The sequence below is a fragment of the Miscanthus floridulus genome, chromosome 8, assembly GCF_019320115.1.
Source record: "Miscanthus floridulus cultivar M001 chromosome 8, ASM1932011v1, whole genome shotgun sequence".
NCBI lineage: Eukaryota > Viridiplantae > Streptophyta > Magnoliopsida > Poales > Poaceae > Miscanthus > Miscanthus floridulus.
Window position 1 is genome coordinate 30,472,680 of NC_089587.1, and position 17,545 is coordinate 30,490,224.

General features: G+C 45.5%; 3 protein-coding genes across 3 annotated transcripts; 2 read left to right on the plus strand and 1 right to left on the minus strand.

The window, feature by feature from the left end:
• The first annotated feature begins 985 nt into the window (after positions 1 to 985).
• LOC136476089 (dihydrolipoyllysine-residue acetyltransferase component 2 of pyruvate dehydrogenase complex, mitochondrial-like) lies at positions 986 to 7,784 on the plus strand. The gene is made up of 18 exons (XM_066473766.1): positions 986 to 1,175; positions 1,961 to 2,054; positions 2,732 to 2,894; positions 3,277 to 3,317; positions 3,827 to 3,882; positions 3,980 to 4,054; positions 4,162 to 4,254; positions 4,343 to 4,591; positions 4,663 to 4,735; positions 5,693 to 5,769; positions 5,857 to 5,942; positions 6,053 to 6,128; positions 6,258 to 6,325; positions 6,420 to 6,486; positions 6,580 to 6,675; positions 6,757 to 6,859; positions 7,161 to 7,256; positions 7,336 to 7,784. Exons 1-18 carry the CDS (start codon positions 1,140 to 1,142, stop codon positions 7,404 to 7,406), a joined length of 1,620 nt encoding a protein of 539 aa, XP_066329863.1. The 5' UTR covers positions 986 to 1,139; the 3' UTR covers positions 7,407 to 7,784.
• Positions 7,785 to 8,908: 1,124 nt separating this feature from the next.
• Positions 8,909 to 11,299, plus strand: LOC136476090 (tetraspanin-2-like). The gene is made up of 2 exons (XM_066473767.1): positions 8,909 to 9,556; positions 10,791 to 11,299. The coding sequence occupies exons 1-2, from the start codon at positions 8,924 to 8,926 to the stop codon at positions 11,091 to 11,093; spliced, it is 936 nt and encodes a 311-aa protein (XP_066329864.1). The 5' UTR covers positions 8,909 to 8,923; the 3' UTR covers positions 11,094 to 11,299.
• Positions 11,300 to 11,585: 286 nt separating this feature from the next.
• LOC136476091 (CASP-like protein 2D1) lies at positions 11,586 to 13,142 on the minus strand. The gene is made up of 3 exons (XM_066473769.1): positions 12,857 to 13,142; positions 12,485 to 12,596; positions 11,586 to 12,168 (listed from the first exon to the last, which is right to left on the minus strand). Exons 1-3 carry the CDS (start codon positions 13,000 to 13,002, stop codon positions 11,869 to 11,871), a joined length of 558 nt encoding a protein of 185 aa, XP_066329866.1. The 5' UTR covers positions 13,003 to 13,142; the 3' UTR covers positions 11,586 to 11,868.
• Between the last annotated feature and the right edge of the window lie 4,403 nt (positions 13,143 to 17,545).

Sequence of the window (17,545 nt, forward strand, 5' to 3'; positions counted from 1 at the left end):
AGAACGAAAAAACTTGGAATTTGGAGGTAATCTGAACAAGGCCCGGATGAAGTTGAAACATCCCAGCCGCCAAACATCGGTTGGCATCAATCAAGACTAGCAACATTGGGATCTCAGCCTTCGGAGTTGGTTTCCACCGGTGTGATTCGGTTGAGTTCTGAATCGGTGTTGTATGAGCCTGTTATGCATGAACTTGGAGACCTTTAGGTCGTTTCCTGTTTGGCGAGCGGGCCTATATGCCTGATGGCGCTTTTATTATCAGTAAAGCGGGGGAAATCTCTTTTTTCTAAAAAAAAGTTCGACTGTATCTGTCACGCGAACCGTGGGTCACAGACGTTGAGGTGAAAGAGTATTACTTGTCCAATTTTTATAGCTGCATTCGGACGCTCGTATAGAGAGTTAGAGACATTGGCAGTAAAACCTACTATCTCCGTAGAAAAAAATATAATTCTCACTTTTTGAGATATTAAATGAAATATATTTTCGTAGTATAAACCTATTTAAAAATATAAATGTAAATATTTATACTGCGTAATATATAAACTCAATTAAAGTTAAGTTAAGTTAGTTTAGCTTGTACTCCCTCCATTTAGAAACCAGCAAAAGTAATTCATATTTAACTAAATTTCTAATGAATAGTATTTATAGTTATAGCTCCAAAATAATTTATTATAAAAATATATTTCGTAATTAATCTAATAGTATTTATTTAATATCATAAATATTGATACTTTTTTATCTATAATTGATCGAACTCAAGATACTAAACTAGCGTACTGTGCAGGTCCTATTGTCGTATAAATTTTATAGTTACATTTTTTTTTGACCGAGAGAGTACAATCGGGTATCGACGCTGGTGCCTGGTTTGTGGTTTGTTGTTGAATTTTGGTTGGGTGGCCGAAGCGAAGCCCAACTTGCCCACCCCGCATCATCACCATAAACCCGAACTGAACAAACATGACTGACGCCTCGCGCCCCACCCACCCCCCGCCGCCCTCCTCGCCCAGTGGGTCCTCGTCCTCCGCATCTCCCCTCTCCCGTCTCTCCCTCTTCCGCCTCCCCTCCGATCTCCATCTCCTCCGCAGCATCACCTCCCCCGAACCCTAGACCCACGCGCGCGCCCATTGCCTCCGGTCGCCATGTCCGCCGCTCATCTTCTCCGCCACTCCCGCAAGGTCTGTCTGCGTGTCCCTCCCCCTTTTTATGGTATGCAATTCTGTGCCATAAAAATGTGTTCGATCTGTCCGATCTTATGCGGGTAATCGCGCCGATGCTTCCTCTTCGTGTGTTGTAAATGTTGATGGATTTTGCAAGTGGGGGAGGGAATAGTAATTTATGGATTTTCTCCCTGCGCTGCTAGTAATCAGTGCGCCAATCACTCATGGATGTGGGCTTACGTGCGGATGCATTCTGTAACTAGCCATGCTGTTCGATCCGTGCTGCATGTTTGTGTAATTACGTGCACACGATGTGGGCGCGGGTGGTTGATTTTTTGCAGTTTATCATGTCATAAACTGGAGATTCCATCCTGTTTTGCGCCCCCCCTCCCCCCAACCCCCCACCAAAAAAAAGGTAAGGTTGGTTGGAGGATCAGTTTGGATTGTAAAGTAGAGGTGTTGCAACTGTCATGACATTGACTGGTTGTTTTGACATAAACCTAGACTATGACTGTGCCCTCTTACATGTTGTTCTCACTTATCATTTATTTCTGCACTACTTTTATGGGTTGCCATCGCTCCAGCTAGGTTTCTTAAGAACTTTTTATGCACTCCTTTTATGGGCTGCCATCGCTTCAGCTAGGTTTGTTAAGAACTTGTTCACATTTAACAGCATAGTGCGCATCCCTCAGTTCGGTACATTCCATGTACACTGTTTCATGTGTTTTTATACTAAATTGAGTTATCAAGTAATCTACCATTCTGTTTCTACCTAATGTTTCTTTCTTCCTTCAATTATACAGCTGCAGAGTTTGCAAAATGCTGTAGGCTGTGAGAATTTAAGTCTTGTTCGGCATTTCTCCAGCGGTTCTGGATCCTTTATCGCCAAGGAAAACGGTATTTGCTATCATTCTCATCTTTCTTTTATTTTCTTCCCCCTTTTCAGTGACCCATTTCTGAGGAGGTCAATAGCATCTGTAATGTGTCCACTGAATTAGATTGGGGAATGCAGATGCTTGTTCAGGCTACATGCTATCTGATAAACTATTTATTCTATCCAAAAAGCTCATTGCTTTATTTATCGATTATCGATACACTTGTACTATTGTTTTGATTATTGTTCATGCCTCTTAATATCATCGATGTAGACATGTATGTCACCTTAGGTACACATATTAGATATTAGATGCTCTAGAAATTCATCTATGCTCTTTTCAGTCAGCCTGGATTCAAATATGTGATATAGAAGCATCCTTAATTGTTTTTTCTTACATTTGTGCAAATAACATGAAGTGGTAAAACTATAATTTGGTTTGGCATTTTCATTGCCTATTATGTCACCATATTTACTATTATCGTTATTCTCACCAAGCTTTGGATTATGGAGTTGATACTTTCATTTCATGACATGTGAGTGTCTGATTCATCACATTATTATTTTGAACTTCTGGTGTGAACCTGTTTCAGGAAGTAGTTGTTTTGATTTCTGAGGGAATGTGTACAGTGAATAGTTCTCATTTATTGCATGCCCTTCATTGTTGCCATTGAAAATGTCATGCCTCTGGTTGCGTTAGGTGTTGGAAAAAGAACCAGAGGTACCAGATTTTCCCAGCATAACCAGCCTGCAAAAGAGCCGGAGACATTCTCACTAGGAGTAAATGGAAGCTGCACTTGGAGAAGAACATCCAACAGCCTTACCCCAAGTGCTGCTAGCTGGCTCAATGGTTCACTCTCATGGTATGTATCTTTCTAACCTGTTATTCTTAGCTTATAGAGATGTATTGGAATGCATCAAATGCAAACTACATTAAAATGAAAAATGAGAACTAGAAATGTTGACCATTGGATCTCTCATGGAAGTTCATTAAAATATTTGAAAATACCCCTGATTTATTCCACTATACTTCAGCCTGATCCACAATTTAGTGCACACACAAATGGCAATCTGCTCTGCTGTAGAACTATAGAACTCAATCTAATCTGATGAATAATATTGAAGTTTATAATGCTCAGTATTAATTTTAGTTCCCTCCAGATATGCCCTGACCTTGATGTTCCAGTCAGGTCTTGGTAAATACTCTGAAGCTGTTTTGACATTTTTTTGGTTGTTTATTGGCAGTGGACAGGTAGTTTCAGCACGTCCATTCTCAAGTAGTGCAGGTACTGTCCGTTTGTTATACTTTTTTACGCTTTTAATTGAGAAACCTTATTGTTATGACTAGTATATTTCTAAGTGGATCCAGTCCCTTCAAGAAATTTTTGCAAAAATGCAGGGTTACTTTCAAATGCTTGTACAGAATTTGCATCTGCTGGCATTCTATTTTACTAATTTCATAAAGTTGCTCCTCTCTGTATCCTGTCTTTTCAATGCCTCATTTGTTCATTCATGCACATATTGATCTGTATTCTGTCACTACAAGTACAACACAGTCAGATGACTCAGATCCCTCACCGCACCCCACCCACCCATTTTTTCTGTTGAACTTTGGATGCATTTTTGTCCTGCCAGCAAAGCTTTTAGCTTGTTTGCATTGCATTGGCAAATTTGAGTATCTTCCAATATTGGGTGTGGTGTCTGCATCTCTTTGTTTCCTATCTTGAATGCTTTAATTCCATTGGCAAAAGCATGGCCCTATGCTTTCTGTATTAACATACTGTGCTTATTCCAGACCTGCCTCCACATCAAGAAATCGGGATGCCGTCTCTTTCGCCTACAATGACTGAGGTATATTTGTCACCCAAAAATCATTACTACAAACTGAATGATAGCTGAACTGAAACCTGTATTGCTGCTTGTCTTTATTCTGTAAAATTCTTTGTAGGGAAACATTGCCAAGTGGCTTAAGAAGGAAGGAGACAAGGTCTCCCCTGGTGAGGTTCTCTGTGAGGTGGAAACTGTAAGTTTCTTATAATCTGCAGAAGATATGGAACATATGTTATTTGTATTTATTTACTTAAGCTGCAGCAGAACCAAATAACATTTGAGTGGATTTCTGGTGATCAGGATAAAGCCACTGTGGAGATGGAGTGCATGGAAGAGGGCTATCTCGCTAAGATTATTCAAGGAGATGGTGCAAAGGAGATTAAAGTTGGCGAGGTACATATTTACTGACTAAAGAATAAATATGATTTTGAGACATCAGTTATCAGTGTAGATAATAATTTGGCCCATTCTTTTCCCTTAGGTTATTGCTATAACCGTAGAAGAAGAGGGTGACATTGAGAAGTTTAAGGATTATAAGCCGTCATCTTCAGCTGAACCTGTAGCTCCTGCTGAATCAAAGGCTCAACCAGAACCTTCCCAGCCAAAGGTTGATGAAAAAAAGCTTACCCAGGCTCCTGATGCCAAGGCCCCGAAGATTGAAGAAGCTTCTCAATCTGGAGATCGCATATTTGCCAGCCCTCTTGCCCGTAAACTGGCTGAAGATAACAATGTCAGTTCTTGTTATGTCAGCTGTATTGATAGTTTTGATGAATATAGTACTTAATGTTGAGGGTTTAACAGGTCCCACTATCAAGTGTGAAAGGTACTGGTCCTGATGGGCGTATTTTAAAGGCAGACATTGAAGATTACTTGGGTGAGTTATTACTTCTCTGGTTGAAAACATTTGATCTCTTGTAAGTTCTAAGCTTATGCATTTGTACTGCCAAGTTAAATTTGGATGTCTCCCCCATTTAAGTACCTGCCATGATTGATATATAGTGTTCTGTTTAGTTGGCTGGAATTTTTCTAGATGACCCAGTATGTATTCCCCTTGCTAACTGCCTGTCGTTGATTGTTGTATACGGTGTGTTCTAGTTGTTGAGTCTGATTCTTTAGATTATAACCTGTGTCAGATTCTCTATATTAGAACCTTTAAGGATTGATACTAGAATTTTGAACCGCGCAATACTGAGGCTCTGCTTTGGCATTGTGGTTGATTGTGGTAGCCACACTTGCTGGAACCACTTTTAACTGTTCATTGTTTGTTTAACGGATTTTTAAAACCATGTTTCAAAATCAAGTATTTCTGCTTTCTAAATAATAACTGGAACGTGATAAGAGAGAATTTTGTGTGAGAAAAAATAGGGAAAGATTGACCTTTGCATGACAGGTTTTACTAGAGTTTAATCTGATTTGCCAAACATGGTGCCAAGAATTTCAAGACTGTTATGGTGCCAAGAATTTCAAGACTGTTTGTGCAGCAGCCTGGAAAAATAAGCTCAACCCAAGTGTAAACTGGCCCTAAGTGGTGCCATCACATGCTTTTGTTTCCCTGCTGGGTTATGCTAGTTAGATTCTGCAGAGAAAAGTTCAATTCACTCAGTTGTTTCCCCGAATCCTTGTTACACTTTGTTTAGTTACTTGATTATTTGACTTTAGGTTATATAAATGTTATTGCCTCACTACATAATGATTGTTGCATCTTATTTCATTTGTCATTTGTGTAATAAACTTGTTATAATATCCCATGTTTTTGCATTTTGGCTTCATTTAGCTGAACCAACTGTAATCTAACTTCTGATTCCCCCTGGTGTTAATGAAACTTCTGTAGCCAAGGGTGGGACGAGGGAGGCTTTTGCAGCTCCAGGGCTAGGTTATATCGATATTCCAAATGCACAGATAAGAAAGGTAAATTTTGCTGGCCAGAATGTTAGGCAGCATTTTCATATTAGATGTTAACAGCCTGAGAATGGGTTGACCTTTTGTTGTGTTCAGGTTACCGCAAACCGCTTGCTAACATCGAAACAGACCATTCCTCATTACTACTTGACAGTAGATGCACGTGTTGACAAACTTGTCAAGTATGTTTCTAACCTAATTTGTGATTTACAGAGCTCTTTTCGTTGGTGGAACAGCACTGATTCCTTTATTACTTCTAACTATGAGTTCCTTGTGTCATTCTAATCCACAGGTTGCGAGGTGAACTGAACCCACTGCAGGATGCTTCTGGTGGAAAGAAAATATCAATTAATGATCTTGTCATCAAGGTAATTGTGGGTTCTCCCTTTTGGTTTGGTATTCTATTGTGCACTTAGTTTTTTTTTTGTTATTTGTACTGATATTCTATTAATTTCCTCTCTACTGTGCAGTAATGAATGTCTTTATTTGATATGCAGGCTGCAGCTTTGGCTCTTCGAAAGGTCCCACAGTGTAACAGCTCATGGATGAATGATTTTATTCGCCAGTAAGTTCTGATGGTTCATTTGTACTGGGAATATATTTTATTATCTTGTAGCCTAGAATAGAACAATTAAATATGGTACTTATTTCTGGTACAGATACCACAATGTGAACATCAACGTGGCCGTACAGACTGAACATGGATTGTTTGTTCCAGTAATTAGGGTAAGCTACTCCAAATATTTCCTATGTGTTCTTTCTGTTGTTTGTAAATTGGTTCTTCTTTTGGGGAAATTCTAACTTCTACTTATGCTGCAGGATGCAGACAAGAAGGGACTTGGTACAATTGCTGAGGAGGTGAAGCAGTTGGCTCAAAAAGCAAGAGATAATAGCTTAAAACCAGCAGATTACGAGGTATGTTGTGTATACTAAGTGTGCTAAGCTGGAAAGTAGAAATGAGAAAAATTTCATGACATATTGGTGCTGCATTTTCAGGGTGGCACCTTCACTGTATCAAACTTGGGAGGTCCCTTTGGAATTAAACAATTCTGTGCCATCATAAATCCTCCTCAGTCAGCAATTTTGGCCATTGGTTCTGGTAATGAGTTCTAGAACATTTCAAGTTATATGCTAGCACTTCTCTGTTTTTTTAAAGCCATGTTATCTTATTTGTGCTAACCTGGCTTTAGCATTTGGACCAAGAATCATACATAATCTTGAATATAGTGCCGCTGAGTGATTAGCAATTGAGTTCTGCAAACAGGATGTTTAACCTAAACATTAGGTGGCATGTGTTTTGTTTCTATGCTATACTTGCTACTTTAGAATGATTTAATAGCTCCTTATTTTGCTAGCAGTGCCTAATGTTCTTTCATGGTTAATTGCATTCTTTTGAGTAGCTGAGAAGAGGGTGATACCTGGATCTGCTGACGGTGAGTATGAATTTGGTTCATTCATGTCAGCTACACTGAGCTGTGACCACAGGGTTATAGATGGTAAGCTATTGGTCCTTGTGCGATGTCTCCATGGACTGTGGACTAGGAATTAACTCTGCTGTTCATGGAAACTATGCAGGTGCAATCGGTGCGGAATTTCTGAAAGCCTTCAAGGGCTACATGGAGAACCCGACTTCAATGCTGCTGTGAAGTTAGGATGGAGACCTAACACAATATTCTTGTCAAGTTGTTAAATAACCAGGCCACCCGAAAGTGGCGTCTCTGAACTAATAGGCAATAGCACAGGCGTCTCTGAACCAATTGAGGTCATTTTTGGGTCAACGTATACAGGCCTTATTGAGGTCATTTTTGGGTTTGTCCTCACGGACAATTGATGGGAATAAATAGGAAAGAAGCCAACATGGGAAGGAACTCTTTGATTTTTGGAACATTGCTATGCGATTAGAAAACTATGTAAATCTGTTGAGGTTCTCCACAGTAAGCGTGATTCTAGGAGCCCGGATAAAAAAAATCTCAGAATGTTATATTCTCATCCAAACAGTATAGTATTCTAGAGATTTTAACGTACATGCATACTAGACCTGTTAGCTATGTGTGCATTTTTTTTTGGGATAAAATTCAAACGATAGAATTGTAATAATTTTGGGACGGAGGGAGTACAATCCAATAAACACACAAACGAGGCCTAAATAGGTGGTAACTACTGTATGTATGAGTACACTGAAAGATCCATATCAGCCAGCACACGCAGCAACAGGATGTTTATTAGCCTTGCTCACAGTGGGCTTGACAGAACGACCGGCCCAGGTCCGACCTCTGGGGTCCTCTGGGCTTGAGACGACGGCACGCGTTTCACCACCAGGGCCCACGGCGCCAGCGCCAGCGCTGACGCACTTGCCGGCTTGCCGCCGCGCTCTGCCATGGAGGAGAAATCAGAAACGGACAAATGGTCGATCGGGGAGCCCGCAGCCCACTCGGGCGTGTCGACTCGGCCATGTGCCTTCACAGGCCGTGTGGCGCTGGCTGCTGCCGCAGGTGCGCGCACACTGACACACACTCTTCCGTCGTGCTCGCTGGTGGTGGAGGGCTGCAGGCACGGCGACAGCTGGACGACACGTCGGCACCCGTGGAGTCTTGTTTCAACTCTTATTCGTTGTATGACTTATAAAACAAATAAGCCCAAACAAACCGGACGTTTATACGTACGCAGCAGAGCCAGAGCCTTCCTTGGTCCTTGCCCGGCTTTTACGTCCAGGAAAAGAAGGGATTCGGTTTCCGACACCATGCGGCAGCAGGACAATTGCCAACGCGGCGGGAGTGCGAAGGTTCCAAGAGTCGAGCACGTCTGGCTGAGGGCGCAGGGCACCATGTGTTTGTTACTCGTTCTTTCTGACTCACTGGACAGTGGCCACGTCCCGCTCCTCCTCTCCAAGCTGAAACTGCAGCTGGGCAACAACAAAGACTCTTTTGGCTGGCTCACACCGTCACGCGTGTTGGTGTGGCCTGCCGAGGGCGCGTAGGAGCAAACCGACCATGCCCGTCGGCCGTGGCCATGGAATGCAACGTCCGAGTCCCACGCTACGGCCTACGCGTCGTAACGTCGGCGGGGTGCCACCCGAACAAATCCTTGCCCGGGCCCACACGTCATCCTCTCTCAAAACCCTGCGCCACCTTTCCCCGAATCTCCCGAAAGCCCTGCCCTTTTTATGCCCATCCATCCGGGCCTCCGGAGAGGACATCGACAGCAGCAGCAGCCACCACGGCACCACCCACCCAGGCAGAGCGCAGAGCAGCACAGCCACCTCACCACCCGCCGCCACCACCACCTCGCCATGGCGGTGAGCAACAACATCACGGCGTGCGTGACGCTCCTAGCGCTAATCTGCGCTGTCCCCGTCATCGCCTCAGGGATCTGGTTCGCGTCAGCACAGGGCGAGGAGTGCGCGCGGCTAGCGCGGTGGCCCGTGGCGATCCTAGGCGGGCTGCTCCTCCTGGCCGCGCTCGCGGGCTTCGTGGGCGCGTACTGGAACCGGCGCCGGCTGCTGGCGTTCTACCTCTTCGCGATGGCGTCGCTGGTCGTGCTGCTCATCGCGCTGCTCGTCTTCGCCTTCGCCGTCACGCGCGGGTCCGGGGCGTACCCGGTGCTGGGGCGCGCCTACGACGACTACCACCTCGACGGGTTCTCCATGTGGCTCAGAGGGTATGTGTCTGATGACCCTGGAAGGTGGGAGAAGATCAGGGCGTGCCTCGCTGTCTCTGATACTTGTAAGAAGCTCACGAGACAGGCCGCGTTCACTAGCGCCGAGCAGTTCTATCAGTCGCGCCTCTCCCCGCTCCAGGTATGTAGTATGTTTGTTATGTGTCCATTATCAGTCACCTCCTCCTAAGCTTACTGTTCATTGAGCTCCATTTTCCATGATTTTCTTGCTGATTTTAGAATGTACAAACCCTAAGCAGAGTACTTACAGAGGACTAGCACTAGTAGCTTCTAGTAGTGACACTTGCGTAGCTGAGGAGACAGAGACAGGGAGAGGGGAAAAAAAGAGAGGAATTTTTTAATTGCTTTAGGCTCAATCAATCAAAGGATCTGGAGCCCTCCAGAGATGCTACTACCAGAAGGGGATAGGAGGAATCAGATGACAAACTTTCTGACAGGGCTTAGCAAAAAGATCATGGGCAGGCATCTCTACCGTCACTGTGGCGTGGGCCTCTCCTCGCCTTTCGCCACGATGCAAATGCCAAAGGGGCATCCATGTGTAGGACCGTCGGTGTGTTCGTTTCGGCTGGATTATTTACTGCTGTCTGGTTTAGCTGGATTGGTGACTATTTCAGCTTATAATTCATGAACGCATACGATCGTATAAGCCCAGCTGAACAGGCTGTGTGTCGCCACAATACTTCACTTCCTGGATCAAATCGGATGCTGACATCGACTGGTTTGGGTGGGAACATTAGTAGCTGCGTGGTGGGCGATTTCTTGGTTGGAAATGCTATCTCTTTTTTTTTTCAGTAACAAAAGGTTTTAAACTTTATTAGTTACTAGCAATACCCATCTCGAAGTTGGAACTCGTTTTTATCACAAAAGAATCATCATGCGAAATTCGTCCCCGCGTCTCTCGAGAGAGCAATTGCGGATTTATGCTGAGTTCTTTGTGAGAACAAGGAACAAGGTCGGAGAGCGATAGCAGACAGGGGTCTCATGGGACGGTGCATTGGAGTGATACGAACACTGCTTTTGTAGTTTTGTTAGCTGTGGATCTGTGTACTAGTGATTGTAATCCCTGTTTCCATCACCTCGATTCGAGGTTTTGGTCACCTTGACAGCCGTGTTCTTGGCTTTGGCGCGAGTGCAGCTAGCATGGGCACAGTAGTGATTGTAGCTGATAGGATAGTATTTTCGTCTTGGTGTCCTCATCTGCGCAGAGTTTGTCTGTCAGATTACACTACACGATGTGTTTTGGTCCATCCATCTCTGCACCCTAATTCAATCAACAAACTGTTTATTAAAGGAAAAAAAAATCCATCTGACGACTGACGCTGCGTTGTTATTGTGCAAATTGAACCACGGTGCAGTCTGGGTGCTGCAAGCCGCCGTCGGTATGCGGGTTCAGCTACGTGAGCCCGACGGTGTGGACGGCCCCGGCGCGGCCGGCGGCAGACCCGGACTGCGGGCTGTGGAGCAACGACCCGGGGCAGCTGTGCTACGAGTGCGAGTCCTGCAAGGCGGGCCTCCTGGAGGCGCTCCGGGACCAGTGGCACAAGGCCAACATCGCGCTCGTCGTCGCCACCGTCGCGCTCGTCATCCTCTACCTCGTCGGCTGCAGCGCATACAAGAACGCGCAGGCCGCCGCCATCTTCGGCCGCTACAAGTACTAGCTAGTAGTAATTAAGCTGCTGCTGCCGATGATCGAAGTGGTTAAGGATTTTTAAGCTTTTTGTCATATATGTGGATTGTGGATTTGTGTGTTTCCTGGAGAAGCATTTGTGTGTGTTCACCATGGCAGTGGTAGTGGTAGATGTGTAAGGAGCAGTAAGGTGGAGGAAATGTGTAAGATTAGTTAATGGTGTTTTTCCTACTAGTATTTGCCGACGAGTAATGTATCTGATGATCTAAAGAAGTGGCCAAGTGAGATGTACTGCTGGATCATGGCTGATTGATTCAGATTCGTACGTTGTTTACTGACATTGAGGGAACTCAGATTTGCTGTGCGTGGGTTCAGTCAGATTTGTCACCATGTGCTTGGACTCTTTGCATCGTGCTGGTATGCATTGGATGCTATCGTAGAGAACAGTAACGGGCTCCGACAAGCGACAAGGCACGCTGCCTTACCCCATGGACGGATCCTGGTGCTCACCGATGCCACTCCAGAACCAGACCAGGGCTCGTGCGTGTCACTGACACTCCGGTAACGATTTTGCAACAAGAAACGTTCGCGGAGAACCTGTATACAGACACATGAGTACATGACATGACATGACACATGCATGGCTTGTTGGCCTGTGCAAAGATCGATCGATGCCCTTGGTAGTAGTGGTAAGAACACAAAGCAAACGTTCGCTCACTGTCACTGCTGCTGCTGCACACAGTGTCGAAGTCGAACACCAGCAGCTGGAGGAGGAGGTTTGCCAACCGAGACACGTCAGCACGTCGTCAGTGGTACCTCACTTGCTCCTCCTGTGCCTGTGCGTGCTTGGGTTGGCCGTCAGCGTCAGCGTCAGGCGGCAGGTGGCACGGAGTGCTGCTGAACACCCTGAAGGCGGAGACGAGGGAGAGCGCGACGAAGCAGGCCAGCGCGGCGGCGTGCAGCGCCAGCGACACCGTGGCCTTCCCGCAGAAGCGGCCGAAGTAGGAGCACACCTCGCCCCACGACACCTCCCGCTCGCCGCGCCGCGCCAGCTGCAGCAGCTCCGCCGCCGCCGAGGCCGACGTCACCAGCAGGTACGCCGACGCCTGCACCCACCGGCCACCCGTGCATATGCATGCACAAGCGATGTCAGTCAGGTCCCGTTTGGGACGCAAACACGTCGAATGATTCTGGTCTCTGCATCCCGTTTTCAGCAGAATAGCTGGGTTGTTCTGCATTTCAGTTTTCAACGTTGCTCTGTTCTGCTGAAATCAGCGTGATCCTATTCCAATCTTCTACTGCTACTCCTGTCCTGATCAGTTTGTCGATGAACAATTGTCGTCTCCTCGCCAATGAATTGGAACACAGGTAATTAAGAGTATATACTGTGGAGAAGAGAAGAGAAGAGATGTTGGGTGTGACCTGATCCATGACGAGAATCACCCAGCCGTAGCGATCGAGGGGCTTGAAGGACGAAAGCAAGATGGAGGCTACCGCGTAGGCAGCTGTGACGGCGTTGACGCCAACCAAATAGCTGACAAAACGAATTCAGAATTAGCGCGATGATGCGTTTTCTTTCAAGGAGAATAATTCGTAATCATGTTACAAATTCGAAAGGGTACAGCAGCAGCACGTACTCGTACAGCGGAGAGGAATTAAACAAGCAAGAGGGTTCACAGCCCAAGGAAGCGTTTGGTTATTAATCATACTTACTGCAAGTCTATCCGAACTTGCATCCGGCAGGGAGAACTAAGCAGACAGCAATTGAGGCATAATTAAGCTGACGGTGAGTACCTGAATCCGGAGAGATCGGAGAACTTGACCTCCCCGTAGGTGTCGTCCGCCTGCGCGTTGGTGGCCATCTCCCAGAGCGAGGCCAAGGCGAGCGGGACGACGCAGACCCTGAGCGCCATCTCGGGGACCTTGAGCCCCGCCGCCATGGCCCTGGACTCGGTGTGCGCGTGCCGTAGAGCCAAGGGGAACGAAGAAGATGGAGAAGACAGGAGGAGTTTGGCGCACTCACTAGCGTCCAGAGCGTGGCGAGCTAACAGGCCCCGTGTCCCGGAGATGAATGCGGTGCGCCTGGCCTGGCCCACGGAATGATGCATCGAGAGGTGGAATGGAACCTGTTTCGGTGTCGGGTAGTACGTTCACGTGTTGGGCATGGTTGAATTGCAATCTTCCTGCTTTTTTCAAACAAAGAGGATAAGGATTTGCAAACACTGGGAGATGTAAAATTTGTGGTACCAGGAGCTGCATTTGTGTTGAGTTTGTCATATCAGACATAACATCGTCATGTTTGCTTTGTGTGTTGTTGTGTTATGTGGTAGTTGGCGAGGATATACTAACGAATAAAATTTCTGGTTTTGGTCCATTTGGTTAGTGGGCGAGGTCAGTTGGTTTCTCTTTGTTGCGAGCTATGATGACGGTCGTGCAGGGTGCGCCTGTGTGAACGGAGATGCGTCTGATGGAAGCTTGATCCCCACTAGACAATACACGCGGCAAAGCTGGGCACGCACGGGAATGCGCGTGGTCGGCGAGACCAGCCGTCCGCACCACCGCTCAACGGGCCTACTCTGCTTCAGCGGAGCCACCACCTGCGTCGATGCAGTGCGCCTAGTTGTTTGCCTATGCATGCTTACACACATACACGCGCCGCTCACGACAGCAGCCGGCCGCGGTGACGTCGCTCCAGCAGCCTCTACGGCAACTATACATCGGGGGCTGCACAGGGGTTGGGCGGCGGCCACATTCCTCTGGCTAAGGGCCCGTGCGCCGACTGTGCTCTGCTGGCCCAATTCTTGGTTGCTGCTCACGGGCCTCTTTCATTCACTCACTCGCTCGATGCGTCCTAATAGTAACTCCACAGGATTTTTTTTTAAAAAAACAACCATTTTTCTTATAAATTATCATATCTATATCTAATGATAAAGAGACAAAATTTCTGGCCATTTTTTTATCGTCCATCCATTTTTTCCTAACTACCGGCAGTCGAGAGTTTCTTCTGTCTAGACTTATATAACCCTAGATAATTAGGACAAATAAATCTCTGAGCCATAGGATTAGGAAACCTAATTCAAATAGAAAAAAATTAGACAAAATCTTATTTTACTTTCTATATAAGCGTCTCTTTCAACCCGACTTTTTTACTTCCCATAACAATAACATAATACGTCCACCATATATTGCATTGATGCCCGCAATCCAAAGTTTGTGTCCAGCAAAGAGATCAGTCCGACCACGATGTGTTGGCACAAGAGACCGAGCCCTCCTCCAGGTGAATTAATAGTCTCTGAGAAGTATCCTAACCATGCACAATACATGAATCAGGTCTGCACCATCTAAAAGCAAGCTACCCCATTGTTTATCGCCTTGTTCGTTTGGGCTTGTTTGGCTTATAAGCCATACTTTTTCAGCCAACGAACAATATTTTTCTCTCACACCAAATCAGCCAACAATACTTTCAGCCATGGCTTATCAGCCAAACAAGCCCAAACGAACGCGCGTATATAAGGCGTATTAGGATTTGAAAGTATTTCAAACTGCGATTTCGCTAGTAAGTTCTCTTACAACATATTATCATGAGGCATGCTATTTTTGTTAGTCATGGGCATGGTGTGGAAAATGGGAACAGTGTGGAGTTTAGGGTAGTGGAAGTTGTGACAAGTGTTAGCTTTAGAAAAATTACATGAGCATGTTTCTGTGAGTTGTCATCATAACTGGCTGTTATCTCCTTTTAGAAGATGCATCATCAAAGGTTGTTTATTCAATGGTGTGTTGTGTTTCATGCAGTGATTTGAAGATCAAAGATAATTTTGTTTTAGGACTAGGTTATCTGTTTTGTAGCTTATATTTTACTTTTGTAGACGGCATTTGTATGCTTATTTATGGACTGAAAATGGTTGTTTTCTTATTTTTTTGGAATGGTCTTAGAAATGTTGCAGTGTCTTACTACAGCTGTTTTGAAGTACATTGGGGTGATGTTACCCTTGTATAGTAGTGTGTTGTGTTGTTGGTACTTAGATTTGTATGTATACTAGGCAAGGCAATAGAGCAAATGAGTTTAGGGTGCCTCCCTTTTAGAGTTTGAGCCATGTGTACTTTTACTTATATGCAAATATTACTATTTTTACATCCTAGGACTCAATGTATTTTTTTCTTAATCAAAGTGTAATTTTATTTTATTTTTTTCTATAAGTATTTGAGTTTGAGTTTTATGAATTGTTCTTAGGTGATCAACCTTATCCAATGAAAGATAGCTGAGTTGTGTTCTTTTGAATTTGTGCTTAGTTGATTTCTTATGTAAAATTCTGTTTTTTTTATTTTCTTTTAGGTTGTTTATTTCTGTTAGTGAATATTATATCTGTTTTAGTATGTTGTGTGATTGAGTATTATTGTTTGTTGCATCAGTTTTAGTTCTATTAGTTTTTAATTTATTTAATTTTTTGTTAGATGGTTCGGAAAAGGCCTGCTGGTGTTGTTGATTTATCTAGTTCCGATGATTCTGAAAATGATGATTTGATGATGTCTAGTGTTCTCAACTTCCTTATATGGATTATGATTCATATCAATCTGCTTCGGAAACTCATGTTGTTTCATATGTGAGGGTTCTGTTTGTAACTCATTTTTATTTTTTTGTATTTTATGTAATTTTTTGTTGTAGTTATTTTTTGTTGTTGATTACAGGGTGATTCTTCCACTGACAATTCAATTTTTGACCGACATTTGTATGAGAAGTGTTTGAAAGATGTATGGATTTGTTCATTTTTCCCTTCTTGTCTTTGTCTCTTTAGGTTTTGTCGGGTTCATAAATCCGGGGTCCCCAATGGATCCGCTTCCCTATAATACTTAGCCCAGCAGGTGACGCAGCGATAGCGCGCGTCTGGGCCGGCCTAGATATACAATGACAGGCCGAGACAACGATCCGATCCCTGACCAACACCTCCGGCCAAAAGACCTGGTCGGAGCCCCGACCGGAAGGCCCGGCCGAGGTGGGACCACAGTCTGACTCTGACCCCGTTGCTCCGACCGAGGATATGCCAGACCTTTGCTCGCCTCTGTTTCCCGACCGACACGGTTGGGGCCGACTGGGAAAGACCGACCAGGATGCCTACTCGATGTGGACCTAGGGAGCAGGCGGAGCAGATAAGGTAAGGCACTCCAGTCAACCACAATACCGAGGACCGTACCCTGCCATGTCCTGTGCACCTATAGGACGGTGTCATTAGGCCATGTCAGACGGACACTATACAACCTACCAGACGTAGCAGAGCACAAACAGTATTGTAGGCGTCGTCATTTGCCATCCTAGGCGAACACTGTGTAGCCTGCCAGGTACACCATGTCATGAACAATAAGGTGGGCGATGGCGTGCCGTACCCGATGACATGGGCAACAAGACTAGGTAGCACCCGTACACTCTCTCTCCCTTTCCGTCTTTAACTTGTAAGGCCATTCCCTTCATCTATAAAAGGAGATGTGCTCTCTCCTCTTTGAAAACAGCTCAACAACTCTAGAGCTCGATAGCTACACAGTCTATATGCTCTCAACAGTTGATAAGCTCGGATACACAGAGCATACGCTCTAATACTTAGCGCACGTTTGAGTATCTATCACTCTCTTCCACTCGGTTCAGAGTTTGACCGGGCCTCTAACACCCCATTCCTATTCCTTACTCGTTTGTAACCCCACAACAAACTTCGAGCACTTGGGCTCAGAAATAAAGTCACCGACCGACTGAAACTGGATGTAGGGCACGTTGTCTGAACCAGTATAAATCATGTGTCATCACGCGCTAGGTCACATCGGATCACAGCGCACGGCAAACCTACAAATATTTATTTGTTAGCCACATTTCGCACCGACAGTTGGCGCCGTCCGTGGGAGAGACGCCGTGCGTTCATTCTTTTGGTCATCGGATGGCCCACCTTTCCCCCATCTTCGGCATGGCGGGCTCGAGCGATACGATTCGCTTTGGCTTGCTGGAGTTTCCCACGCTCCCACTTGCTGGGATGTGGGCTCCTCCCATCTTCATGCCACTCTAGACCTTCCTCTTCGGGAGTCTGGACTTCGTCGCCGACCAGCTCGGCGTACTCTGCCTCCATGAGAAGGCGCTCATCCTGGCGTCCACTAGAGGAGGAGGAGCGCCCTCCATCGGCCCTGGGCCACTCGACGACCTCAACGTCGAGACACCGCACGCTTCGCCTCGAGCCCATGCAGGGCTCAAACCCCACGGTGAGTGATGTACATATTGTTCTTTACTCACTGTTTAACACTTTCCTCCAACTCTCTAGAGGGACCCTGTTGTCCCCACCTCGACCGCCGTACAACCGGTCCCCCTACATCACCGATAGGATAATTATTTAACCTGACGGTAAAAAACCGACAAAATGTCGGTTGAGTAACCGTAAAAAAATGCACTTTCTCTGTCGGTATCGATTTTTCCCTGTCGACTTACAACGGTCAAGAAAATATTTTCCCCAT

What these genes read in the sequence shown, in the direction of transcription:
- LOC136476089 (XM_066473766.1), top strand. Translation starts at nt 1,140, where the DNA reads ATGTCCGCCGCTCATCTTCTCCGCCACTCCCGCAAG. An exon ending in TTCTCCGCCACTCCCGCAAG is followed by an intron (nt 1,176 to 1,960) that starts GTCTGTCTGCGT and finishes TCAATTATACAG; the next exon opens with CTGCAGAGTTTGCAAAATGC. An exon ending in AATTTTGGCCATTGGTTCTG is followed by an intron (nt 6,860 to 7,160) that starts GTAATGAGTTCT and finishes TCTTTTGAGTAG; the next exon opens with CTGAGAAGAGGGTGATACCT.
- LOC136476090 (XM_066473767.1), top strand. Translation starts at nt 8,924, where the DNA reads ATGCCCATCCATCCGGGCCTCCGGAGAGGACATCGACAGCAGCAGCAG. An exon ending in CGCGCCTCTCCCCGCTCCAG is followed by an intron (nt 9,557 to 10,790) that starts GTATGTAGTATG and finishes ACCACGGTGCAG; the next exon opens with TCTGGGTGCTGCAAGCCGCC.
- LOC136476091 (XM_066473769.1), bottom strand. Translation starts at nt 13,002, where the DNA reads ATGGCGGCGGGGCTCAAGGTCCCCGAGATGGCGCTCAGGGTCTGCGTC. An exon ending in TCCGATCTCTCCGGATTCAG is followed by an intron (nt 12,597 to 12,856) that starts GTACTCACCGTC and finishes TCGTTTTGTCAG; the next exon opens with CTATTTGGTTGGCGTCAACG. An exon ending in TGATTCTCGTCATGGATCAG is followed by an intron (nt 12,169 to 12,484) that starts GTCACACCCAAC and finishes CGGTGGGTGCAG; the next exon opens with GCGTCGGCGTACCTGCTGGT.